A 27722-nucleotide genomic window follows, 5' to 3' on the forward strand; every position below is an offset into this window, starting at 1 on the left:
ACTACTGAACCTATCAAGTTCAAAATAATTTTCCTAGAAAGTTTTTATTAAGTTCTACTTTTGTGATTTTTTTCATATTTTTTACACATATGGTTCAAAAGTTAGAGGGGGGGGACACTTTTTTTTCCTTTATGAGCGATTATTTCCGAAAATATTAATATTACCAAACAACGATTTTAGTAAACCCGTATTCATTTTTAAATACCTATCCAACAATATATCACACGTTGTAGTTGGAATGAAAAAAAAAAATTGTCCCCACTTTACATGTAGGGGGGGGGGGGGGGGTACCCTAACAAAACATTTTTTTCCACTTTTTATTTAACCATTTTGCCGGCGTGGTTGATATATATATTGGTACCAAATTTCAGCTTTCTAGTGCTACCGGTTACTGACATTATCCGCGGACGGACGGACGGACAGACAGACATGGCGAAACTATAACGGTTCCTGGTTGACAAATTGAAAGTTGAAAGACATTAAATATTATATTTCAACTTTTATTAGTTATTTTCATCAAAGCTTACATTAGCTTTCTTCCAGGACATTTCTGTTTTATGTCTCTTGCTCCTGTCGCTCAACTCTAAGAAAGTCTTTTCAGGACGACCAGAACTGACTCCTGCTTTTGGTAGAGATATGCATCCTTTGAGCTACTCGATGCTGCTATCTAGGAATCTGGCACTTGTATTAAGAGCAGCTGTCCATTTTTGTTTAAACTAATGCTTGATGCGAGACAGTTTCAGCTTTATGTCAGCAATATTGTGGTCATTTTCCGTATATAGATTCAGTAATACTTGCTCCAAAAATTGCAACTTTTTGTTAAAAGTTGAGCTGTCTGAGCGTTCAATAATAGCAAATAAATCATTCCTATATAATACCCGGATTCCAGAAGAACCTAAAACACAAAAACGTAAAAATAAGTAAAATCTCATGTACCAAGTAACGAATGTGCTTACGGAAAAAAAATCACCAAAAATAGGCGGGTGCATTGGGGTGGCTATTCTGTACTTTATATTATAAAGGAAAGTCTATTCTTCAACATGTCATTCAAATGTTAGCTGGATAATGCTTGGTAACTTATTAAAAATTCCAATGTTCTTGAAAAACTTATCTTTTTATTTAAAATTTCCCGGTACTCACTTCTCAAGGGTATTAATGAAGAAAATCAATTAATATTTAAGTAAAATTTAGTGTTAAATAAAGTACATACCTGGTTCTTTGCAATCCATATTAGAAACCAACACAAAACGGGCCAATCAAGGAATAACAAATTTTTGAAAACAATGAAATTCGAGTGCATCGAACAATCACGCAGACGCTTTCGGCGAACGGTAATTTTCGACTAAGCCTACACGGGTGATAGATGACTTTAGCACGTGGTATTTTTTTTTACTAGGTGGAGGGGTTATTCTAGTTTTAAGAAACAATGGTTAAGAAGGGGTACGGCGTAAATAAAAAAAATGGATTTTGGCCAGCTTTTGAGGCTCAATACCTGTCTGTGCGCGGCTTTAAACGTCACTTAACTATCTCTCTTTCTCATAGCCCGTTTGTATCTCGCTATCCTTATCATTGGAAATTGTCAACGCGTCGATTCCGCCCCCTGATAACTCTCCGCCAATCACGTAAATCCACGACGCAGTTTCTCGAACGTACAGTACAAATCGAGCTCCTAAACATGAAAGACGCACATTCGGTTCGTTACTCAACTTCTAACAAAGTGAAGTGATTCTAATGCTTTTCAAAGCTTTTCGCGCTAGTATGCGACCGTCGCATTAACATCAGTTGGTACCAGAGTGTTTTGTTTTGAAGAAAGTTTCAAGATGAGTGCTCCAATCATCATTACGGTGCCGAACAACTACCTGGCTGTGGATGAGGACACGAAGGTGGTTCTGGAGCCGGCGTCTCCCGCCCCGTCGCGGAAGCGCCGGCTGGACCATCTCTCCTGGGAGGAGAAGATGCAAAGAAAGTGAGTCCATTGACATCTCTATTTTGCTTGCGTGGTTAGCGTTAGTTAGCAGGCGTTCTTTACCGCCGGGGACATTGCCCCGGGGTATAGGTACCGTTAAGTATGATGACATCTATGAGGCCTGCGTTTCATGTTTGAGATAAGATAAAAGTTGTAACTAGGGCAGGAGAATGCATATATGATGTTTTATGACGAAATGTTAATACTAGGATCATTAAATATTCTATGTCCTTTCTCCTTGTTAAATGTCAACACAGTATTGATTTGAGCTTCATTAAAAATTCAAAGTTATTGAACGTCACCTTTACTTGACTTTCCTGTTATGTATGGATAATGAATATTGTAATAATGCAGGAAGCTGAAGAATCGTGTGGCGGCACAAACGTCGCGCGATCGCAAGAAGGCCAAGATGGATGAGATGGAATTCAAGATCCAGGAGCTGGCTGACAGGAATGAGCGACTAATTAGTGAGGTTTGTACAATAAAATAAAACATCTCCCTAAATATGGTAGGCCATTATTTCCTAAAAAGTCCGAACATTAAAAGAAAAAAGAAACCATGAGTTAACACTAAATAAAAACAATGCAAATATTTTTTTATATATAATTTGCTATATATGCAACTTTTTATGAGCAGAACTTCTGGGAGAAAATGAGTAATGAGGCAGTTTTCATCTCAGTTTTAGGGTTTTTTCTAAATTATGAAATTTGTTTACAAAGTTTTTTATTTCCTTAAAATTAAGCAAAATTGCTACATTGATTGTGTTCTTCAAGTATCTTCTCCAAATCCAGTTGAGAGTTGACTTGAGACCACTTTAGTCAAAAATCTAAGAAACAATTTTTGTCCAGGTGGAAAGCCTAAAGGCGCTGAACGAGCGTCTGTTGAGCGAGAACACAGAGCTGCGTGCGGCACGCAGTGTCTCGGGGGCCCGGGGACCGGCAGAGTCTACTCCTCGGCAGCAGGAGGGGCCCCCGACGGCACTGCGCGCGGCGCGCCTGCTGCTGGCGATGTGTCTCCTCTCACAGACCTCCTCCAGCACCTCGAGTCCGAAGAGTACCTCGACACCTTACAGCAACTTGCCGACTCACTCCTCAAGGAAATTGATGCAGGCGGTACAGGAGCGGCTGAAGATGTAAGTATTCATCTTTTATTTGTTATTTATTTATTTAGAGTGTACTTAATGCCTAAGGCATTCTGTATCAGTCTACCAGTTTTTTGTATTATTAGAAGCCCTATTACCATCTCAATTGAAATAAATTACAGAAAAAAAAACAGCAAGACCAGTAGAGGTAATCAATAAGTAGTTTTATCAGTAATAATCTTACAAAAATAGGTCTTGATTTGAGTTCATATTCATACCTATCTAGATCTGTGGAATTGCCAATTAGTCGAATCTACTCAATGATTTGTTCCATAATATCTGTAAGTTCAATACCTACATACAAATCTCTAGTAACAAGAAAACTCTTTAAAAATTATGTAAGCATGTTATCTTATCCATGTTTATTGACCTCAAATTTAGTAACATTGTAATTTATAATAAAGACTACAGTTATTATTATTTAGGTCAAATATTAGATAACTAATAGATAGAGCATAACAAATGACTAATGAGGTCATGTATTTATCAATAATAAATTTCACAATCAAATCCGAAAACCCAACATAATTCCTAAACAACATAACATCAATTAAATAAAAATGTCTAAATAGTCTATTCAACAATATACCTAAATAAAGGAAAGCGGAAAGGAAATCCCGCGCGAGGCCGGAAAGCACGCAACGCGCGTTGACCTGTGACTAACGTTGCTGATGCAAGCACCTCACAATCGTGACGTCACGGCACTCGGTCCGCCTACTAGCGAAGGCTCTAGCTTAGCTGATGCAATGTTTTTGGCGGCTTACGTAGTGATGCTGATGATCTATGTAGGGCTAAAGAGCTTGTTTTTGTCAGCTTACGACTTTCGTAGTACGCAATGACAAACTTTGTAGGGATAAAGGGGCTTAGCTTAGTTTTACTCGACTGATAAAGTACTACACAGTCGTGACGTCACGGCACTCACGGTTCGACTCGGCCGCCCGCCTACTAGCGAAGGCTCTGGATTAGCTGATGCAATAGCTTTGGCGGTTTATGTAGTGACCTTTGTAGGGCTAAAAAGCGGATTGGTTGTACTCGACTGATGAAATTGATCAAAGTACAACACAATCGTGACGTCACGGCACTCGCAGCCCATTCACCGAATACTCTAGCTTATCTTTATAGTCTAGAGCCAATTTGGCCACAAGTCGTCTCCTTCACGATTTTCGTCGACATCTCTTCTAAATACCTAAAACAGGTATGGATATGTTCCTCGTTCTCTCCAGATTATGAATTGACCTGTTTTAGTTTAAGGAGGGGGGACGGGTCGAGAAAAAGGGGGAAAGATGGCGACCGACCATCATAGATATTTATTCACATCTTGAGTCCTATGGCACCAATCTGTTCATGCAAGGTGTCATTTGAAAGCTTATTAAACCTACTTTAATTGTTTTCAAATAACTATACTCATAAAAGTAACCGTTTACGAAATATTTGAAAATATGTGCTTTTTTTTCGCGCATGAATTGCACAAGTACTAGTAAAAAATGCGTCTAACTCAATAAACAATAACTTTACCGCAATTGATGTTATTATAAAATTTTCGCGTCTATTCATGCTCTTTCTAAAAATATAAGTTTCATTGGTATATGATAATATATAACCATGTAATTAAGAATTTTGTTTGGCAGGGGTTATCCTCCAGGTCGCATAAACGGGCGCTGACCGTAGTAGAGTATTCAATATTTTTGAGGTCTTATTTTACGGATCCATATGTGAGAGGTATCGTTTGAAAGATAATTGAACCTACTATAATTGTTTATACATAAATATAGTCATAAAGGTAGCTGTTTACAAAATATTTGAAAATATGTGTTTTTTATCGAGCATGAATCTTACAAGTACTGGTAAAAAATGCTTCTAAGTCAATAAACAATAACGTTGCCGCAATTGATGTTATTATAAAATTTACGCGACTATTCATGAGCTTTCTAAGAATATAAGTTTTATTGGTAAGTGATAATATAACCATGAAATTACGAATTTTGTTTCGTAGTGGTCACTCTGCCGGTCGCATAAATGAGCGCTGACCGTAGTAAAGTATTCAACATTTTTAAGTTCCTATTTTACGGATCCATATGTAAGAGGTATCATTTGAAAGCAAATTAAACCTTCTATAATTATTTTTGAATAACTATAGTTATAAAGGTAGCTGTTTACAAAATATTTGAAAACATGAGTTTTTGTTTCGAGCATGAGTTGCACATATACAGATAAAAAATGCTTCTAACTTAATAAACCATAACTTTACCGCAATTAATGTTATTATAAAATTTACGCGAAATTTCATGCGCTTTCTAAAAATGTAAGTTTTATTGATGTATGATAATATATGACCAAGTAATACGAATTTGGTTTAGCAGGGGTCACTGCGGCCTGTCACGATATTGGGTGCTGACTGATCGTCGCCAAATTTTCTACATTACTCAGATCCTATTTTACTGATAAATTTGTGAGAGGTATCATTTGAAAGCATATTATGCGTACTATCTTTATTTCTAATACTTCAAGTCGAAACTGTAGAAGATTACAAAATATTTGATTAGTAATATGTGTATTTTACTGTGCAAAAATAGCATTGGCATTGATAAGACACGCTTCTAGGTCAAAAAATTATAGTTTTCCGCAATTGATATAATAACAAAATAAACGGAAAATTACTTACACAAAAAATAAGTTTGGTTTGTATTGCATAAACAATTAATTTTAATTTGTTCAGCTCACCTACTGCGCACCATCATATAAATGGATGTCCATCGTCGTTACCTTTTTTCATGATTTTTCAGACTTTATTTCACTGATCTATATTCACAATAAATATACCTAATTTATCACGTATCGAATTTACTTATATACTTAATTGATCAGTAAAATAAAGTGATGAAAAAATTAAGGCAACGGCGGTGGACATCCGTTTATATGACGATTGACCGTGCGCAGTGGGTATGGTGGACAAATTAATATAATTGTTTAAGCAAAACTAACAACACTCATTTTTTGTAAAGACACATTTTGCGGTTCATTTCGTTATTATATCAATTGCGGAAAAATATAATTTATCGAGCTAGAAGCATGTTTCACTCGTATCAGTGCGAATGCTATTCATATACAGTAAAAATACACTTATTGTCAAATATTTTGTAAACTTCTACAATTACGACTAAAATTATTAAAAAGTAACGATAGTACGTAAAATATTCTTTCAAATGATACCTCTCACAAATGGATCGCTAAAATGGGATCTGAGAAATACATAAAATTAGGCGACGGTATTTACGTCACGGGGGTGCAGTGACACCTGCTAAACCAAATTCGTTATTACTTGGTTGTATAATATCATACATCAATAAAACTTATATTTTTAGAAAGCACATGAAATGTCCTGTAAATCTTATAATATTTGCGGTAAAGTTATTGTTTATTGGTCATGCACTAAGATACAATCTTAAAAATTATGAAAACGGCAACGAAAATGGTCATCCATGTATATAAAGGTGTGCAGTGAGTATGATGGATAAATTAACATTAATTGTTTATGCAATACTGACAAAACTTATTATTTGAAAAGGTTTAAGGTAATTTTGGCGTTTATTTTGTTAGTATATCAATTGCGGAAAAATATAATTCATTGAGCTAGAAGCATGTTTTACTCACATCGGTTCCAATGCATATTTTCAAATATTTTGTTAGCTACTACAGTTACAACTAAAATTATTGAGAACTAATGATAGTATGCATAATATACTTTCAAAAGATTCCTGTTCAATAAAATAGGATCTGAAAAATATAGAAAATTTGGCGACGGTCAGCATCCATATGTGGCCGGGCGCTGTGGCTCCTACTTAACCAAATTTGTAATTACTTGGTTATATAATATCATACACCAATAATACTTATGTTATTAGAAAGCGCATGAAATTCCACGTAAATTATATACTAAAAATCTGGAAAATTTGTTGTTTATGGATTAAGAAGCATTTATTACCAGTAGGTACTTGTGCGACTCATGGTCTATAAAACACATATTTTCAAATATTTTCTAAACAGCTACCTTAATGACTATAGTTATTTATAAAAAAATATAGTAGATTTAATTAGCTTTGAAACGATACCACTCGCATGTGGATCCGTAAAATAGGACCTCAAAAATATTGAATACTTTACTACGGTCAGCGCCCATTTCTGCGACCGGGCAGAGTGACTCCTGCTACACCAAATTCATAATTACATGGTTATATATTATCATATACCAATGAAACTTATATTTTTAGAAAGAGCATGAATAGATGCAAAAAATTTATGATAACATCAATTGCGGTAAAGTTATTGTTTATTGCGTTAGACGCATTTTTTACTAGTACTTGTGCAATTCATGCGCGATAAAAAACACATATTTTAAAATATTTCGTAAACGGTTACTTTTATGAGTATAGTTATTTAAAAACAATTAAAGTAGGTTTAATAAGCTTTCAAATGACACCTCGCACGAACAGATTGGTGCCATAGGACTCGAGATGTGAATAATTATCTATGATGGTCGGCCGCCATCTTTCTTCCCCCTTTTTCTCAACCCGTCCCCCCCTCCTTAAACTAAAACAGGTCAATTCGTAATCTGGACAGAACGAGGAACACATCCATACCTGTTTTAGGTATTTAGAAGAGATGTCGACGACTTTTTGCAAAAGAGGTCGTTTGGTCCCTGACTATTAGATAAAAAAACTCTTTAAATATAAAAAAAAAAAACTTAATTTCTGGCCGGGATTCGAAACCCTGACACCTGCGATCTGTCTGCGAACATTAGAACGACCTCGCATGACTGAGCTACGCGGAGCCGCCGCGCAGGCGGCGAAATTAACGACCATATTTTACGTTTACTAACGCGAAAGAAAAACGCATGAAAACTCGAAAATTCTCGTTTTCCGGGATCTACGCTAGATTGATTTTTCACCCCCGAAAACCCCCACATAACAAATTTCAGCGAAATCGTTAGAGCGGTTTCCGAGATCGTCAAGTTTGATAATTTTGTATTCTAACTTGACTAAATGTGTTATGCATTGTTGCAGGTCCCAGTGCGGGACACTGGAGAGCGCCCTGAAGGAGCTGAAGTGGTGGGGGCCGCAGCAGAGCACCTGGAACCCAGTGAAGCTGCAGTCGTAGACCTCAAGCACGACGTGCACCGGATACTGACCCAGCACTCCTACGCGCACCCCTACACTGACGCGCCCGACGCCCCTGACGCACACAACGACAAGGGTGACATTTTCTACGCCAGTCTCCAAGAGAACTGCGTCACCGTTGAAGTGCCATGCGAAGAACAAGTCATAGAGGAAACACAAGTCGAACTAGACTTCCCCGAGCTCACTAAAAACTCTCCAATACAAATCGAGACCGACTTCGCATCGCTCACCGATGGCTCCATATCTCTCGATGATATGAAAATGCTCTCACCTATGAGCTTGTCTCCCAGATCAGACGAGGACTTACTGGCAGTGTCCCCGAGTCATAGTTTCAGCGATTTAGGATATGATTCCATGGCCTCGCCGCTCAGTGAACCAGAATCTATGGATTTGTCAGACTTCTGGTGCGAATCCTTTTCAGAACTGTTCCCCGGCCTAGCGTAGGGAGCGGTTCTGACAGCATTTCACCAAAGACTGACTCGTTTTTAAGATCTAAGTTATTGAATTAATATAGTTAAGTTTAAATGACAAAGTTTTATTTAAGTTGTAATCGTATTTTTTATTGTTAGCTAAGTGCGTAAGTTTATGTGTAGGGATGCGTTTAAGTGCTGTGAAATAAGTCAAATATATCTGTTCTGTCGTATTATGTTGTTTCATTTAGTTTTCTAGAAGGCCGAGAATGGCTCGGTATCGTTGGATCACGTAGGCGGCGCGTGGGCACGTACATGCTTTTTTACTTATCAGTCTGGATTCCCAAGTGATAGCAAAACTATAATCGATAGTCAGTGGTCAATAATAACTTTAAGTAAACATGGTAATGAGTTACCAACCTCATATCCAAACATTATTAAAGTTTTTAACGAACTACTGAAGTAGTTATTTTCAGAAGGGAATAAAACTGAGTTTAACCCTTAAATGCATAGTGATGTATATATGCATCTATTTTTGACTCTAATGACAGCATGTCAAAATTCAAATTTGAATAAATCTTTGTCAAGGTCATGCATTTAAGGGTTAAGTAATTTCTAGTTAATAGCCAGGTATGCAGGTTTAGCTTGTGGAATAAATTGACACGTTCACTGAAGTACCGCGTCGAAAGACTACTTATGTATAAAGTACGGTTAATTACAATAGCCGCAGCGAAGGTGTTAAGCTAATAACCGAACGATCATTCATTACTTAATTGTTATTAGTGATAAATGATGACTTTATAATTCCATCCTCGAACACTGCAGGTTTCGTGCAGTGCAGTCATTCATATTGTATTATTTCCGCAAGTTATCATCAAATTATAAAGTAAATTGACCTCGTTCATTGCATATCAGCTTATAAAATGAAACAATCAGGTAAAAAAACATTAAATATATTTTGTTAAAATATTACAGATTCAATAAAATCGTTCCTTACACTACGTTTTACATCCATTAGGTCTACCTAAGTTACGCGGCCCGTCCACCGCAAGCGAAGCGATTAACATAAAACATAACATAGCCCGCCCAGCTGTGGCAACAATACAGTCAATACATATTTACATTATATCAATGACCTTGCTACAATTTGTTTTTTCTGGTAATTAACATTGATAATGCTACTGATGGCATTGGGCATTGGCTTATACATAAAAAAAATAGATACCTAATTAGGCACATGATTTTTAATACTGATAAGAAGGGATCGCTAGCAATAACAAAGGATTTATCTTATTTTCACATTTATAATCAGTTTTAAGTAACAAAAAAATGTCCCACCTTGAATATTAACAATTCAGCGAAGTGCCTTACAAACGCGTTTAGATTGTCAATGAGAGAACAGTTTGAACGCGTCGTGAGGCACATCACATGTATGCATATTCGTTGAGTTTATTCAGTTCAGCCGGGCGGGCGGCAATTGCCCGCGTTTGGCACTTGCTCACTACTCTATAACTGACAAAACAAATGTACTGGCGATGGGAGTAACACTCATATTAAAAAATAACTTTCTCAACAACTATTTCTGTAGAAATTGTGTTATTAAAGATATAAGGTTTACCGAGGCCAGTCTAGGCCGAATATCACAAAATCCTTAACTCTCTCATATCCTTGATAAAATATAATTTGCATTGATTACTTTATTAAATTAATATTGTCTTGGGTTACCACGATAGTTACTCATGAAATAAAACTATGGAAACGGATTAAGTATATCGCGTATAATGAATGTACAATTCATGACAACGAATGCTGTAAAGTGTTCGAAACGTCGAGATGAATTGTAAATTCATTATACGCGATAACCGTTTCTATAGTTTTATTTTATTAAATTAATTGTACAGAGTATAAGTAAGTGAACTCGTTTTTTAAGGTACTCGTAGTATCGAAGTCTCCAAAAGATCCGGTGTCTTATTGACAGTTTAAGGTTGTTTATACCTACTTCATTTTTTCCCCAGTAGTCATGAAGATGATTTCCTAATGATAAGTACAGGAAATACCCTTACTATCAAACATCTGTGTAAACATATCTAGGTACATTAGTTAAATTATACAAAGACGAGTGTTACTCCCACTAACCGGTATTGTTAATTATTTCTGCGATAACACAGCAATTAAAATATCCGAACATAACAAAAGCGATAACTGTACAGCGTTAACACTAATGGAAGAATTAGAACTTAACAACGCGTTATCGGTCGAACGAAGCGTAACATAAAATTAACGTGAAATAGGTGACGTGAAATACACCGTGACACGGTGAACATAAGTGTCATTTTGAATTATTGAAAGGTATCAGCGAATCGATATTTTACACATTTCTAAGGATGTTTCTAGAAAATATGTCGGCTTATAGCGTGTAGTTCACAGTATCTTGCTAATGTCCTAGTATTAAATAATATAGTGCAGCAGATAGTTTTTTTTTTTTTTTTTATATGTGGAACGAAACAAAACAAAAGCAACTCCAATTTATTTTCATTTGAATTTAATCGAAGAGATCGATAGTTATGTAAGTACATAAAAACCTTGTTGAACCCTTGAATCTACTTTATTATTGGTGATATTTGTATTAATTTGCAATTAGGGACTGTGTATATATTATACAGACTAATTTTATACACGGTCTCCAATTGAAGTTAGTCATCGAAATACCTAAAGTTACGCAATAGCTAATAAATTCATTAAAATTGGAACAAATCGATTAGCTATCGTCGGTTTATTACGCGTGCGATAACATTCCTCATACAGGCAAATAACTAGAAATTTGCTTTGAAATGAGCCAAGCCTCATACAATATAAATACATACATACATACAATCACGCCTGTATCCCATAAAGGGGTAGGCAGAACACATGAAACTACTAAAGCTTCAGTGCCACTCTTGGCAAATAAGGGGTTGAAAGAAAACGAAACTGGAATATAAATAATTGTTGAAATATTGCTTAGTCGCTCAATATAGGTACCACTGATTATAGTGATCAACTAATCAAGTCTAACATAAGGACATGTGTACTTAATATAATTAGCTATATACATAATTGCATTTTCGCACACGAATTGCAAAATTGTCAGTGAAGGGATTGAGCTGACTATAAGCCGGTATGTTTTCAGGAGATTTCATCAGTTCCTTACACAATACTTTTCTCACTGGCATCAGATAGTTCCACATAAGTATGACGCGCAAAAACGAGGTCATCACAAGAAACCGTGATGAGTCATATGTTTTTTTACCAAATGACTGGGAGTCACATCTAGTCAGGGAACTTTCTATGTGTATCAGAGAAGGCAAGTGTGACTCATGTTTTAATAGGTATAACTTAACTGACCATTTCGAATGGTAAATATAAATACACCTGCCATATCAATTAGGTGGCCTTACCAAGTGACATTATTTTAAAGACAACGATAATTGAAACTTCTCATCATCAGTATCGTCACGAGACTTTACTTTCGCGTCTGTTTCTGCCGGCGTTAACGAATGGCAATCGTCGACGCTAGACGCCGACAAATAGGCAGTCTGGCTCTGTCGCGCCAATGTCCAAGAGCGATAGAGATAGATAGCTACGAAACAGATATTGTCGTGAGCGTTTGTGGATTGGCGGCATACAAATGGTCAGTCACTTTATACGGTATGTAATATTGTGCGTCAAAATAAAATAAAACAAAGGTACTGGCCGCTACAATGCCTACTAAATATGTGTGTGGACAGATACCTTACCGAATGAAATTAAAAAGTCTACGTACTTCGTCGATCATTTAGTACTTAGTCTTATCACACTATATGCACTAGTTAGGTGTTGCTTAGTCACGGTTTTTACATCGAGTTGGCAGTAGAGTTACCTACTGATGTTTTGTACTGACTGTTAGACCAAGTTTCTTAGTAGGCCGTCTAAATGAAATAAATAATGTAAATGAGTATGTAGATTATAGAATTTTGTGATTTTAACCTTTATGCTGTAATTTCACATAAATAAAACACATGTTATTATTATGTGTTTTAAACAATTTGCAAACATATTAATGTTAAAAAGACAAAGTTCTATATTGCAAACATATTCATACTTAAGTCTCGAATTGTATTTTATTTATCATTTGCACAAATGAGTTAATTAATGTTTTAATTAATAAAGTAAGCAAAAAAACAACATTGTGCTTGCATTTGTGCAGGTGACTAATAAATTACAGTTATAGATATATTATTCCTTATATTATAATAATGGTATTGTAATATCTACCATTAATTATTGAAGTATTGACATTATTTATTTGTATGTTACGTTGTCAATCAAAGAGTACCCTTTTCATTGAAAATAGTACATATGAACTATTACTACTCGATTTCTACATTTTGAACATTTCCATCGTCTACTCTTATAATAAGAAATTTACAATCACAAATTTCAATAAGAGATTTAGAAAGTCTACATTTCGGTACGCGGCCGACACTACTTTTTGTACTAGACGTAATACGGTCACGACGAACATCTTTAGGTATAATTTAATATATCTAATCACAGTGTGTCCTCTATGTTAAGATTATAATCGAATCGTGTCGTTTTATCATTAGATAATAAATCCGTTCATAATAATTAATTTCAGAAATCAGAACGTTACGTTACGCATAGGAATAACCTGTCAAAAAAGAGTTTTAAAAAGTGGCAAAAACGTCGTGTCGTCTCGTTTTCTTACACATATTGATAAGAAAGGGATGACATGACATTCCACTTTTTAATTTGTACTCTTTTTTGCCAAGTTGTAGATACGTAGGTATTATGAATTGACTTAGTAATTATTTTATACGGCAACTCATAAGTGAAAGATATGTGTATACCTACGTATGTAGTACCAGTTCCATCACATATTTCTCGATGTATCGATCGAATTGAAGGTATATCATGCCTTATGGATATATTTGTTGGTAAGCAAACACATCAAGTTTTAACACGCACCGAAAAATGACGGTAGACTCCGAGCGTTTAATTCATCAGTTTTAAAAACCAAAAATCGTGTCACATTACGAGCAGGCAGTTTATCGTGAAAAATGTAAGCATATCTTAAATTGGAGCATCTGACCTTCATGGAATTAATAAAGTGAAGTAGATTTGTGATTTTAATCTTAATCGAGAGCGCTAAATACGTATTACAGCGCCATCTATCTACCCAAACAGTTTCTCAAAGCACGTATGACAGTACGGCTTATCGTTCTGTTCCTTGAAAGTTCCCTTATTCAGCTGCCTGAGACAGAAGGCGCAAACGAAGTGTTCTGGGTGGAACTTCCTGAACATGGCAATAATGCAGCGTCCGGCGACAGGCTTGTGGCAGCCGACGCACAGAGAGTCTCGCTTGATGTGGTGTCGCAGCACTGACCTTTGTGGTACTTGCTATAGCCGACGAATAAGGCTTTTTTGTATGTTTTATTATTTGTGATACTGTAACTTATAGATTCAAAGCTATGTAAGCGGCATCGTACTGCAACGTGACAGTTTATTGTGATATTAGTTCTTAACCTCAACTATTATTTAACAGCGCCATGTCCCGTCTAACCGAAGAGTTTCTCAAAGCACGTATGACAGTACGGCTTATCGTTTTGTTCCTTGAAAGTTCCCTTATTCAGCTGCCTCAGACAGAAGGCGCAAACGAAATGTTCTGGGTGGAACTTCCTGAACATGGCAGTAATGCAGCGGCCGGCGATGGGTTTGTGGCAGCCGGCGCACAGTGAGCCTCGCTTCCCGTGGTAGTGCGTCTCGCAGTAGGGCTGCCCTTCGTGCTCGAAGAATGAGCCGCCGTGGAAGGGCTCGCGGCATTCCTGGAATCAGATAGGGCGTTTTTAAGATTTGAAACTTTTAGTTATTGTTCGCGCATCACGTAGCGACATCTAGCGGCGCTACGACGACAACTCCCGTACAAAGACATTTAATCTGATTGGTGAGAAATGTACCTACAAAGTAGCTGGTATGAATATGAATGATGATATTTTAGAAGCTTAACAATAACAATTCCTTGGGTATGAAAATTACTATCGTAGAGGTAAGTAAATGTGATTTTAAATTTAACTTTCTATGAGAGTTCATTTTTGTACTTATGAATAAAAGAAAAATGGTACATAAATCTAAATAGTTCACCCTCCATAATTATGAAGAGTATGAGGATCGAAGGCTCACTTTTAATAATTAGTGACTATCGAGGTCGACTGTAGGGTACTATTTCCATGGCCTACTATTTTGTGTTTAAAAATTCATTGTGTAATAAGGTGGCTAGAATGGTAAATTAATAAAACTCATTTGTTCCAAGTCAGACTTGACGTCTTAATCTTCTTATGGTTTAAGGTTTGTATAATATAAATAAAGTATCAGTAGACCGCGCGAAGAATTTAAACAATATTAATAAATTTATATTTAAAATATTATGATTTTTGTTTGTTCTTGTTCTAGATGAAAACAATGTAGTACATACCATGTGGGTTTTTTTATTCCACGAACTTTATTTCGATGCGCTTAAATTTTTTGTGATAAGTTTTTTATTTATCAGATAATTAAATTGGTGCGCAAGAATTTGTAGAACGATAAGAGGGTGACATTTATTTTGGGTGTCTAGTTTAGACATCATTAAAAAAAACTCGCTTGCAAGTTTATTAAAAGAAGACCCGAGGGTCGTGTAAATGAGCCTAAGGGCATCACTCATCTCATTATCCAATCGTCTTTTTATATTGAAAATATACAATAAATTACAAATCGTTTTAAACAGTATATATTTACTTATAAATCTTATAATGATTCGTAGTTCGACACAGCACATGATATTTATTGCAGAGACTTGCGTAGATATATGGTTCGACTACCGATGGTGTTTAGATGACGTCAATGGTGGAACGGACACCGCTCAGACACGTGTAATTTGCGAGATCCGTCAATAACATCAATTACTTAGCATTATCTCCCTTCATGATACTAACATGGGATATATTATTACAAGAAATATATTAATTATTATTCATTTGCACGATTTGCACTCACTGTGCGAAAATATTTTTGATCCCTATCTGTTAACAATAAAGGCACCGGTGGTACCTCAATAAATTACTATTATGAAAAATGCAAAATTATGCAATAATACTAAGCTGATCTTTATTGACTGTAGACGTACATAGATTATCTTGTGCATTTTTCATTAATAAATAAATTATAATAAGAGCAATGGAGGCCCTCTTGAGTCAAGACCATACACTAATACATATACTTTAAGGCGGAAAAAATAATGATAAGTCTAAACAATCTTTTGAGGCCTTCAACAAGGTACAGTCAGAGTCAGAGACATTGTGACTAAGCGCCAAATATACCGGAACAGATCTTTATTATTATATTAAAGGTGTGTTACGATATATTTGGCGATTTGGCCGTCACAATGTATTTGACGCTGACTGTACTACTATTGAAATAATAAGTAGTTTGTTGTTTTTAGCATTTAGACCATATTTGATCATTTCTTTTTTTTTTGCAACTTTTATGAAGTGTGATATTTTTGAAAAAAAATATGCTATTTCTTCTCAGAATTACTAGCTTATTCAATCCTAGTAGTTAAAAAAATTGTCCCATACGATTTTTTCTTATTTTGTTACCATTTTCCGTACATGTTGTATGGGGTAACAAAAGAGGAAAGTAACAAAATGTATGGAAATTCTGGGACACTTTTTGTCTCCCAGTGAGATTGAAAGTACTCGTGATTCTGAGTGCAATTGACCTAAAATTCCCTAAAACAATCAACATTTTTTTATTGGCAAAAAAAAAAGAAATGCTCATACTTGGCAGCAAGCAGCCATACCAAGAGTTTACGCTACAAGACTAGAAATGCTACGCGCTACGCCGCGCCGTAGCACTTACAATCGCCATGCAAAATTAAGAGGATACGGTAGCGAAAATGCTAAAATGGAAAGGAGCCCCCTTTCAACTTGGGAATTTTAGTTAAATATACAAGTGTTATTAACTAGATTTATCGAAAAAAATTGTCCATTCAGAACAACTCAGTCAAAAGATATTTAAAAAAAATCTTTAAAATCGAGATTCCGCTCTCGACTCTTTCCTCCTTCAAAACTTAATCAATCGGAACGAAATTTGAGAATCTGAATAACAATGAAATAATCTATGTCGGACCGTTTAGCTTTTTTGGTTCATTGTTACCAATCTTGAGTATCACACCTTTTTTTGCGCCACAATGATAAAGGCCGTTTTTGGAAATTTTTGATTGGCTCTAGAGTCTTTAAAAAGCAGAATATCAAAAAATCAAAACGGTCCGACACAGATAAAAATAATAACAATCTGTGTTGAAAAAATCATTGCTCTATCTTCAAAAACCAGGGAGGAAATAGTCGAGAGCGTTTGTATGGAGAATTATCCCCTACCGTATCGTCTTAAGATTAACTATTTTTTGTTTACGTCAGGAAGGGTATTAAACATTGGTTTACACTGATCTCTAAAGAGGCAAGTTATCCCGTTTTTTGCTAGACGAAAAGTTGTTGCGAGTGGACATACAAAAAAATAATATAATAATGTACATAATTATTATCGTTCTTGATTTCGATTTGTTCTATGCTGTCTAATATTAACGATGTCTATTTTATAGTCTGCCGTTAAAGCTCTGTGATGTAATCTATCTACTGTACTATTTTATTAACGAAACAGATCACGCTTATGATCTCAATAAAAATCGCGAATAATCGTAAAGCGCGATGCACACATTTTGCACTCAATCCGTGTTTATTTACCGCCTGGCGACAGCAGAAATAGCGCGCGCCGAAATACTCTAGTCTCTAATCCATTGGCCCATAAACAAAGCTGATCTACAACAGCCGCGCAGACGCTGTGACGTCACCACTATTTATACTTGCCTTTATAGGAAACCCTACACTACACCTGCAACACTTGACCCCATTCACGAATTTCGAATGCGACAATGCATTGATAAGGGGTCACGGTCGCGGCCTTGACTGACGAAACGTCAGTGGCGCGCGACCGCCCATTGTTTTGTTTTGTTTTATTTTTGTATTTTTTTTTGTTATTGTTGTTTTTTTTTAGTTTTTTTTTATTCTTGTTCTCTTTATTGTATAAATCTTATAATTACAATAATATTACAAAAATATATTACATAAATAATCCCTATTAAGTACTTATATGGTTTATGACTGTTAGAGTAACATCTGTGTAGTGTGTGTTTAATTATCATTCCTTGTTCATTTGGAGCATAGCTGTGGAAAAAAAGGGGGAGGGCATTCATTGGGGGGCTGATGATGTCATTCTTTACTCGTCCTCATCGACACCGACGCATTTGGGGCAGACGGGCTTGCCTTCCATCGCATAGAAGGACTTGCCTTTCACTGGGATTTGGCATTCCTGTGTATGAAACATCCGATTAAAATCTGTACCTCATACTTGACCTGGCATATGCTTGTTACCTGTTGTTAAGTATTTTTCATAATATTCCAAGGAGACCTGTATATTTTTGATACTGACCTTGCAGACGAAGCAATCGGGATGCCACTGGGTGTTGAGTGCGGAGATGTAGTTCTCCATGATGGGCTTGCTGCAGCCGCCGCACTTGGGCGCGAACATGTCGAAGTAATCGGCGCGGCAGTACGGCTTGCCGTCCCGCTCATGGAAGCCGTCCTCTCCGAACTGCTGTCCACACTGGGCGCAGAAGAAGTGCTCCGTGTGCCATGTCTTCTCCAGCGCCGTGACACATTTCTGCAAAAGAAAGCAAGCTTTAAGATCAGACGCGTCAATCCGCGAATAGGTTTCAGTGTATATCGGGAGCACTAACGTCGAGGATGGGGCCGTTACAGTAGGCGCATCTGGGCGAGAAGAGGTTGTGGTAGTCGGGCTCGCAGTAGGGGCGGCCGTCGCGCTCGAAGAAGTTCCTAGTGCCCAGCTCCTGGTTGCAGTGCGCGCACGTGAAGTGCTCGGGGTGCCACGTGCGGCCCAGCGCCGTGATCACCTGCACACGACAATCCCACACTTTAAAATTGCACTTTTAAATCACTGTTTAATCAATTTCACTTTAGGAAAGGCGGTCGACCTGTCCGACGATGGGCTTCTCGCACGCGTTGCAGCATCCCTTCTGGGGGGTCTGGACTCCTTGGCGGCTCATGTCTGCCCGGAGGGATCCGAGCATATGCTCGAGGGAGGCGGATTCGGGTTGCCGCGGGCTGCTGCGGTAGTGCTCCTGCCAAGCGCGCTTCTCCCGGTACACGTGTGTTCCACCTTCGCCTCCTGAGCCGCTCACCTAAAACAGAAAAGAAGTTATTTCCTATCGTTCGATACCAAGTCTTTTTTTGTTTTGATGGTATCGCGAAGTCACCGAGAGCGTACGTACAGAAGTAACCGGCCGGTCTCGGTGGCCTGGAGCGAATGCGGTCCGATGATGTTTGCCTATGTGCTTCTAATATCTATAACGCGCGGCCCCACCACGCCTGTGATGTAACGCTGCGAACTATCTTTAGACTAGCTTTCCCACGGGTGCGAGAGGGACGGGCGCGCTGGAGCGGTGCCTGTTTACGCGGCTGGAAATAGCCGTGGACCAAGAAAGGAGAGTTGTAAATATTATAATAAACGGAAAAGCGTGGTTTGCTGTAGTGCAGTGTGCCGAGCTGGCCTTAGGGCGGGTGAATCAGCCGCCGCTCGTAAAATCACTTGATCGATACAGCGGGAATTATAAACACGTTAATCAGGGAAGTCATGAATGAACCCGTTGCAAATGGGTCAGAACGGTGAACAAGTAGCCAATTATGCCAGGGCAGAGCTTTTGGCTTAATTCGAGACCTTGGATCTCGTTTTCTGTTTCGGCGCGTAACCTTGATGTCGTTTACTGTTTACAAAGTAAAACGCTTTTTGGCTCAAGAGGTAATTGCGCGTGTGCAATTAAATGTTGTTTGGACGATGTTACGAGTAAGATGTCCTTTTCCATCAGTAGGATTCTGCGTCTTGCCCTTTAATACGTTTGATAAAATAAAAGTAGGTAAATTAAATACCCATACATATACATACATACATACATACATACAATCACGCCTGTATCCCATAAAAGGGTAGGCAGAACACATGAAACTACTAAAGCTTCAGTGCCACTCTTGGCAAATAAGGGGTTGAAAGAAAACGAAACTGTGATATCCCATACATATGTGTTATTAAAATCGAATTATTTACAAAAGTGCTCACAGGCTAGTGAAACAGGTCTCAGGATAATGGCATGCTTAAGAACTGCTTTTTTTTTTCACTATTGGAAGTCATAGGCTCTCTAGTTCTGGAATTCTTGGGTTCTGCAAGGTGACACAGAGGTATTATGATCTATGATCGTGTTTTAATGCTTAGGGACAGCAATATCACTTTAGCCATTAATCGTCCACTGTCAGCATAGGCCTTCGTATAGGTACGTCACTTATACCGCTCTAGTCACATCCAGAAGTGCTCCGTATTTCCAAATATCGTCCACCAGTCAACATGTGAAAGCGGCCACCAGTCTGTCAATCCATCTGTCCATCGACCATCACTCTGCCTGGAAAAGTGTCTCGGCATTTACAACCTATAAGGACAACTGACCTTGAAGTCAGAGAGAGACGCCATGAGGTCGTCCAGCTCCCGGGTGGCGCTGGAGGCGTGGTGCCGCGTGACCGTGGTGGTGTGCGCCGGCGCTGGGACGGGCGGCGCTGCGGACTCCACCACGGTCTCCTGTACCGTGACGGTGACATGCTTGGTGCCAGGCCGGGGTAAGGAGCCTGCAGGTGGTACGGGCGATGTCGATGATCGTCTGAGGACAAATTGTGAGATAAGTATTGGTAGTAATTTGAAGACATAAGCTTCATGTTCATTTTAGGTTGTATACATAAACACACGCCTGTATTTCTAAAAGGGGTAGGCAGAGCACATAAAACTGCTCAAGTTTCAGTGCCACTCTTAATTAAGGAGTTGAAAGAAAACGTATATATTGATATTGCAGTGACAGGTTCCTAAACGCTAACTCTTGCTAGCCATATCCCACAGTCGACTGTACTCTACGACGACTGTATTTACACCGACAGGAAAGGGGGTGGTGAAATTTTTAATCCGTCACTAGATGGGCGAGAATTTCGGCTGTAAAAGTTAAAGCGGAAACATCTCTGTCTATTCCGGATGACTCTGATTTGAATAGACCTAACCCTTTATACTTAAAAAGCCCTTTTCATGTTCGTGAATGTTTTGCGGTGTAAAAACAATATTTTTTTCACCTCTAATGATCACATACGAGGACAAAGTCAGCTGGTTGTCACTGCTTTTCCTAACCAAGGGCGCTCACTCGTCGGTTCGATGGTTGTTTTCTATTTATATCTGTGAACTCGTACACTTGTCACATTTTCCGCTACGCGTCTACCTCCTAGATACACAACGTAAATTACCTTTTTTTTTAGAGTGACACCTTTATCATCAATTGGCTAGAAATAGCACAATAACGCGAGGTGTAGAAATCACGGGGAGAGGCCTTTGACCAGCAGTGGGTCACATATGGGTTATTGAAATAAAAAAAGGACGACTCTTAGGTGATTAGTAATCCAACCCAGTACAGGTATTTTTTTTTTAATAAATTGTTATTTAACTGAAAAAGTAAACATCATTCGTAAGTCTGGCGGCCTAGCACAGTCCATAGTCGCACTTGATGTATGGACTCGCACGCAACAACGCAAGTTGTGCTAAACCGAATGGTCAGATATTAGAATTGATGGTTTTTTTGATGTAGCAATGATTAAATAAAATGATCGGTTGGCCACATCATGAAAATATAATAATATACCAAACCAAAGAGGATCAAGTGTTATAGAGTTATTGTCCAAGTCAAATATGTAATCACTGTGCCATCTCTCGACACAGACTTATAACTTTTAAACCTCAGATTTGACAATTTGGCCCATATTCGTAGCTTGATATATGTTACAATGTTAAATATTAATATTATATTTTTTGTTTAACGATTATTTTTATATGAAATTTTATATTATAGACTCAATATTATTATGAACAATAATTACAACAATAAATTGCTCTGATAATTAGGTTAGATTAAGATCATAATATGTAATGAACTATTCATAAGAGCTTGTAACTAGGCCTACATGAATAAAGATATTTTGAATTGAATTGAATTAGCCGAGCGTCCCCCATAGGTGTAACACCATCTAGGCCACCGTACCTACTTCTATATGGTTCTGAGGTACGTTTTTTTCTTAGACTGTAGCTGTCTATACGGACTTACGGAGCTACATATGTCTTTGACCTGTCATTTTATGAAATGTTAAATTCTATAACATACGCAATTACGCATACTCGTATGCTATCGAGTAATTTACGACTTAAAAGGTCAGTCGTATCTCCCAATTATCATATATTTGTCGGTATAATTCGATTTAAACATACGACATGCCCTATGTTCTCATAGCCGTTTCTGGCAAGAACGCGTACCGCTTCATTAGTGCGCAAGTCTCCATCAGCTAGTCTCTACAAATGTACAAGAGACATAAATTTACCTAACAAATGGTTCTACGACAGGGTGGGGAATAATACTGCAAGATATATGGTTCGGGGAAATGATGCGCAGGAACAGCTGATAGACACGGAGCCAAAAGTTGGCATAACTTCTGAATGGGGAAATCTAGGAAATAAGTATATTCTATGAAAAGTCAGTCGACAAAGAACCCTTTTAAAAAATTTATGAAATACATTTTTTGTGCGCAATGAGCGCAATGGGCTGTGCTCTTTTTGCGTAAAAATATACTTCAAAAAATAGTTTCTTTTCAAGTAATATTACAATTCTTTTTTTTTTTTTAAATTATAAATGGGCTTACTATTCAATGGGTTTATGAACACAAGTAAAGCTACACCGGCTCAAGAGGTAAAGGGCATCCACTACGGGACTGGCATCTGCGGGACGATCTACCGACCCAACTCACTCACTTTTCGCAACAACTAGCTCCGAGAGTCGTGGAGAAATAGGGGAGTGAACTTTGCCCAGAAGTGAAACATCAGATAATAGTTTACTTATTAATATTATTGGCACGGTCTAGTGTGTTACTTCAGGATAACGAGTAAAACTTATACATTTCGAATTCACAGCTGAAAACCGCCAGCCAACAGCTATTAACTTGTTAAGTGTGAGCCGTAAACACATACAATATATCAAATTGCAGTAAATCATAGTTTCCGTCAGGGCGGGCTGATAAATCAGCGGAACAAATGGCTGGGCGAAGGAAATAATGCAAGCGAGTTTAGAAACGCGGCGGTAGGTGTGTGCGCACTAATTGGGCCGCTTATTATATGCGCGGGAGACGCCAAATCGAACCAACACCTACTGTGATAACTCATTGCATTAGAGCGAAATGTACCTAGTAGTTGGGAAATAGTTGGGAATTGCTGATAAAATAAGACATGAGCCTGTTCATCCCTGGGTAGCCGAATGGCACAAACGCTCACGAAACGAAACGCTCGTAGATATCTATCTCTATCGCTCTTGCGTATTGGCGCGACAGAGCCAGACTACCTTTCGCGGCGTTTCGTTTTCGTTTCGCGTCGCAGAAATGCCATTCGGCTACGGCACCTGATAACAGAAGATTTTCTTAAAATGAGCAAAAGGTACCTGGCAAGTGGAAAGCAAGTCGAAAGCCTCAGCCTCGCGTACATTTAGCCTATCAAAGACAGGGGCTTATATAGGACCGCCAGGCTTAAATGGGACTGGGCCGGCCACGTCTATCGCATGTATCCGGATAGGTAGGCTAACATAGCCACCAAGTGGATGCCGACGAAGAAACGTGGCGTGGGCCGGGCATGCCCAGGCAAAAATGGCGAAACGATCTTGACACCTTTCTGAAGAACTGGCCAGAGGAAACGGAGAATCGGGAGTCATGGAGAGCTAGGGGAGAGGCCTTTGCCCAGCAGTGGGACACTCAAATAGGCTAACAAAAAAAAAACAGTTTATATTTGCGACGAAAGATATTGCATTTGCTTTATGAATGAATGTCAAATAAAATCTTGTGAATGCATTTTATAGTGACGTTGTTGTTATAACCCAAGATGGCCGGTTGATTTGTGCTCACATGTGTTGATTATCTAGAACTTAATTTTCATCACATTTGCTGTTTGCTTATTATAAATAAATAAATAAATTTCATTTATTTTCACCTCACAAAGGACATACAAACAATTTGAACTAAAATTAGAACAGCTTAGTTTTATTATCCTTTGTGAGAGACTGGAGTCTGAACTAGGCGTGAACCTGTAATACAGATCTCCAGGCTCTCACCCCGGAGACAAGGAGAAATATTCAACGAGATTTTTTACAATGTATACCTAACAGGAGTTGGTTGCAATAATGAGGTTGTATTAAATAATCATCAATGTGGAAAAATAATAGGGATAATCTACAGGTACATTTACAAATTCATGCAGGGGCATGCATAGTGTGTGTGTGTGTTTGCGCGCGTGTGTGTGTGTGTGTGTGTGTGTGTGGGGGGGGGGGGGGGGGGGGTGATGGATAAATCATTTAAACAAAATATGACCTATTTTATTTTACAAGATCCTCTAATTTCTCATAGGTTAAAGTCATCAACCAGGAAGAGAGTTTTGATTGACATTCCTTAACTGTTAGTTTGTAGATATTTATAATTTTATTAACCCGATTATATAATTTTGGACTCAGATAGTGAAAATGACGACCAGAGTGCTTCAGTCAAAAATGGTGCACCACACAGACACGGTCCGAACGTCGCCTGTTACGTGTAAGTTCTGGGTTAAATGGTAGAGTTTTATGCTTCCTACTTATCACGTGGCGAATAAATAAGCCTCTAACCGTTAGGACGTTACAGTCACGGTAGAGCTGAACTGTTGGAAATAGGAAGGGTTTCTTGGACATTACTTTTAAGACCGCTCGTTGAGCCCGTTCTAAACGCAAAAGAGTTGTCTTGTGTGCACCACCCCAGACTCCGACACAATAAGTTAGGAAGGATTGCGCAAATGCAAAGTATATCGTTTTAATTGCCTGCTGTCCGACCACAGATCTTATGTTCTTAAAAACGTATATAAGTTTGCGGATTTTACTAGTTAAATTGTGTATGTGGTGGTGCCAGCGTAAATGTGAGTCAATCGTTATACCGAGATATTGGATAGTTTGACAATGAGTAAGAGACGGGCATGTGCATGCATGTCCAGGTCCAGAGCGTTTGCGTATATTATTGGTGTTTTCAGCAAAATCCAGGCAGCTATGGGCAACAATTTTGAGTGAAGTAGTGGGCTGGGTGGATGATGTAGGTGAAAAGGTAATTGCAAGATTAATTCATATTATTCATTAATTAAATTCAGGATTTAGGTAACAGCTGTTATTGGTACGTTACAACGGCGACGGGTTCAATAACAAATTTACTTTATTACATTAAAATTAATTTAGACTAATTATAACCTTAGACCAGTGGTAGGCAAACTTTTTTAACTGGGAGCCAAAATATGAAGATTTTTTTAGAGGCGGGCCAGATTTACACCAGATTTATTTTGAAGGACCGCATACAATTCTTTCGCGGGCCGGACCACTTGCCCACCACTGCCTTAGACGATAATCTTAAGCTACGTTTGACAAACATCTAAAATAAATTGGTTCTGCGAACTTGAGCTTTTTCTAACCGTACTTTGAAAACTTCACAATTTTTGTCTCTTTTTCCATATTTCTGTCAGCACGCCCTACGCCAACAGCGTAATTTACAGTATATCCGTCAGCCGAGAGTTTGAATAAAAATAAACGAACGACATAATAAATGGCCGGGACGGCCTTTGATGCCCTTTCCAATGTAATTTCACGAAATTAGAGTAGTGAGTTTGATATTAAGTTTTAATAGGCTGCTCGCAAATGTGAATAATGAATATCGTGTACTTTAATAGGTATATCAGTTTCTGGACTGTAAATAAAACCAGTATGGCAATTGCAGGAACAAATACTGCACCTATTCTAGTAGGTACACTGAAAAATAGTCAAAAAAGCACTCACTCACTCACACTGCACAGTGATCGACATACTTGCTTTTGCCCGCGGCTCCGCTCGCATTAGAAAGAGACAAAAAGTAACCTATGTCACTCTCCATCCCTTCAACTATCTCCACTTAAAAAATCACGTCAATTCGTCGCTCCGTTTTGCCGTGAAAGACGGACAAACAAACAGACACACACACTTTCCCATTTATAATATTAGTATGGATCAGCCCAAGTATATCCCTAAAGTCCCTAAACTATATTTTGTTGATTTTTAGTATGAGGTAAAACGGTTGCGAATAAAAATACAAACCGTGCGGGTCTGTTCCCTATTCCTATTCCTACTATAACTTTATTAAATTATCATAATAAATAACGACAACTACCGCGTTAGCGTATTTGTATCAATGTCAAAACACGAGAACTTACGAAAAATAATGAATAATATAATCTTACTTCCTCAATAAAACACCTAACCGAGGACAAGGACAGCAAGGGAAAAATAGCCGTTTTCATTCCGATTCGCTATATATTTTTCAGCAACGTCGGCAACGCGCAAGATGTTGGCAGTTATGAAATGATTGAGGCGTTCTGAAACGCCATTTGTCTCGTCACTGCATTGCGACTGCTGACATGTCCAGTGTCTAGAACTATATAAGACTTTAACATTTGAACTTTAGACAGTAGACCTATACATATTAGATTAGTAATCATTAGACCTACGTTGGTAATAAGCGAGTATCATCATAAGAATTAATCTCTTGTCGGTAGAGTTTTTTTCCAGCTTTTTCTATACTGTGCCAGCTATTTGACTCTTTGACACGGCCCCTACTTTTTAATTAAGCTGACTTTCAGTTAAGCGGGTTTACGTGGGTAAATTAAATAGAGGAGTAACCTGTTCTATATGTATTGGGTTGGTAAGAAAGTAATGAGCGATCGATTGAATTCCACATAAAATTTTTGAGAGAGTTCTAGAATCTTCTATGGTCGAAAGTATATAAAGGGCGAGTCGCACAGTTTCTCGTCAGTCATTCACTAGCTGTCGCCGAGCTAATATAAGGAAGAAAATGGACGAATTAAAAGTGCATGTAAGGCATTGCTTACTATATGAATTTCAGTCTGGCCATTCAGCCGCCGAAGCAGTGCGTAATATATGTCAGCGTGTTGCTCCTGAAGTTGTGTCTGAGGCCACGGCGAAACGATGGTTCCAGCGGTTTCGTAGTGGCGACTTTTCATTATCAGATCAACCTAAGTCTGGTCGACCGGTGAAGATTGATGTAGCCAAATTAAAAACCTTAATTGAAGGAGATCCGAGGCTAACGAGTCGTACTCTTGCTACCGAGTTAGGCTGCTCTCATGTCACCATAGAAACACATTTACACGAGTTGGGAAAAAACTACAAATACAGTGTTTGGATACCGCATGAACTTGATAGAGATCAACTAAACCGCCGTGCCGATATCTGCATACAACTTCTGTCTTTTCGCCTCACATTCAACTGGTTGGACCATCTTATCACTGGAGATGAAAAATGGGTCTTATATATAAATCACACACGCAAGCGTCAGTGGCTAGCTCCAAACGAAAAAGGAATAGAGGCACCAAAAACAGAGCCTCACCCGAAAAAAGTTATGCTGTCCGTTTGGTGGGATATTCATGGTATTATTCACTGGGAACTCCTACCAAGTGGAATGACTGTTCCCACACATTGCAAAAGTGACTCGGCTAAAGCTATTGGAGCTAGGTTGGAAAGTGATGATTGTTCAGATCGCTAAGCAATGCCTTGAATGAAAAAAAGTTCGATGATCAAGCCCATCTACGACAGTACATAGCTGAGTTTTTTGAATCTAAACCTAAGAACTTCTTCGCCGATGCTATTCATTCTTTACCAGAACGATGGAGACAAGTAGTAGATAACGGAGGCCGTTATATTTTTGATAAATGATTAAAAT

The 27722-nt window shown here is 38.1% G+C and overlaps 2 protein-coding genes across 8 annotated transcripts in view; one reads left to right on the forward strand and one right to left on the reverse strand.

The window, feature by feature from the left end:
- The first annotated feature begins 1646 nt into the window (after positions 1 to 1646).
- On the forward strand, positions 1647 to 8480 carry LOC125228251 (X-box-binding protein 1). Its single transcript, XM_048132747.1, has 4 exons — positions 1647 to 1966; positions 2321 to 2438; positions 2815 to 3098; positions 8168 to 8480. The coding sequence occupies exons 1-4, from the start codon at positions 1821 to 1823 to the stop codon at positions 8259 to 8261; spliced, it is 642 nt and encodes a 213-aa protein (XP_047988704.1). The 5' UTR covers positions 1647 to 1820; the 3' UTR covers positions 8262 to 8480.
- Positions 8481 to 9628: 1148 nt separating this feature from the next.
- The window catches only part of LOC125228409 (paxillin), a 139442-nt gene continuing 121348 nt past the window's right edge, over positions 9629 to 27722 (reverse strand). For 5 of the 7 annotated variants that reach the window (XM_048132976.1, XM_048132975.1, XM_048132977.1 and 2 more), the window contains exons 5-9: positions 20335 to 20542; positions 18815 to 19021; positions 18560 to 18733; positions 18253 to 18483; positions 9629 to 14555 (exon numbers count right to left, since the gene is read on the reverse strand). In XM_048132976.1, the coding sequence (XP_047988933.1) occupies positions 14289 to 14555; positions 18253 to 18483; positions 18560 to 18733; positions 18815 to 19021; positions 20335 to 20542 (1087 nt within the window). In that variant the 3' untranslated portion in view covers positions 9629 to 14288. Of the gene's footprint in view, positions 14556 to 17817; positions 18133 to 18252; positions 18484 to 18559; positions 18734 to 18814; positions 19022 to 19111; positions 19228 to 20334; positions 20543 to 27722 lie in introns of those variants that run through there. The other 2 variants (XM_048132980.1, XM_048132978.1) reach the window with 2 other exon arrangements.

The sequence above is a fragment of the Leguminivora glycinivorella genome, chromosome 7 (genome assembly GCF_023078275.1).
Source record: "Leguminivora glycinivorella isolate SPB_JAAS2020 chromosome 7, LegGlyc_1.1, whole genome shotgun sequence".
In the NCBI taxonomy this organism is placed as follows: domain Eukaryota; kingdom Metazoa; phylum Arthropoda; class Insecta; order Lepidoptera; family Tortricidae; genus Leguminivora; species Leguminivora glycinivorella.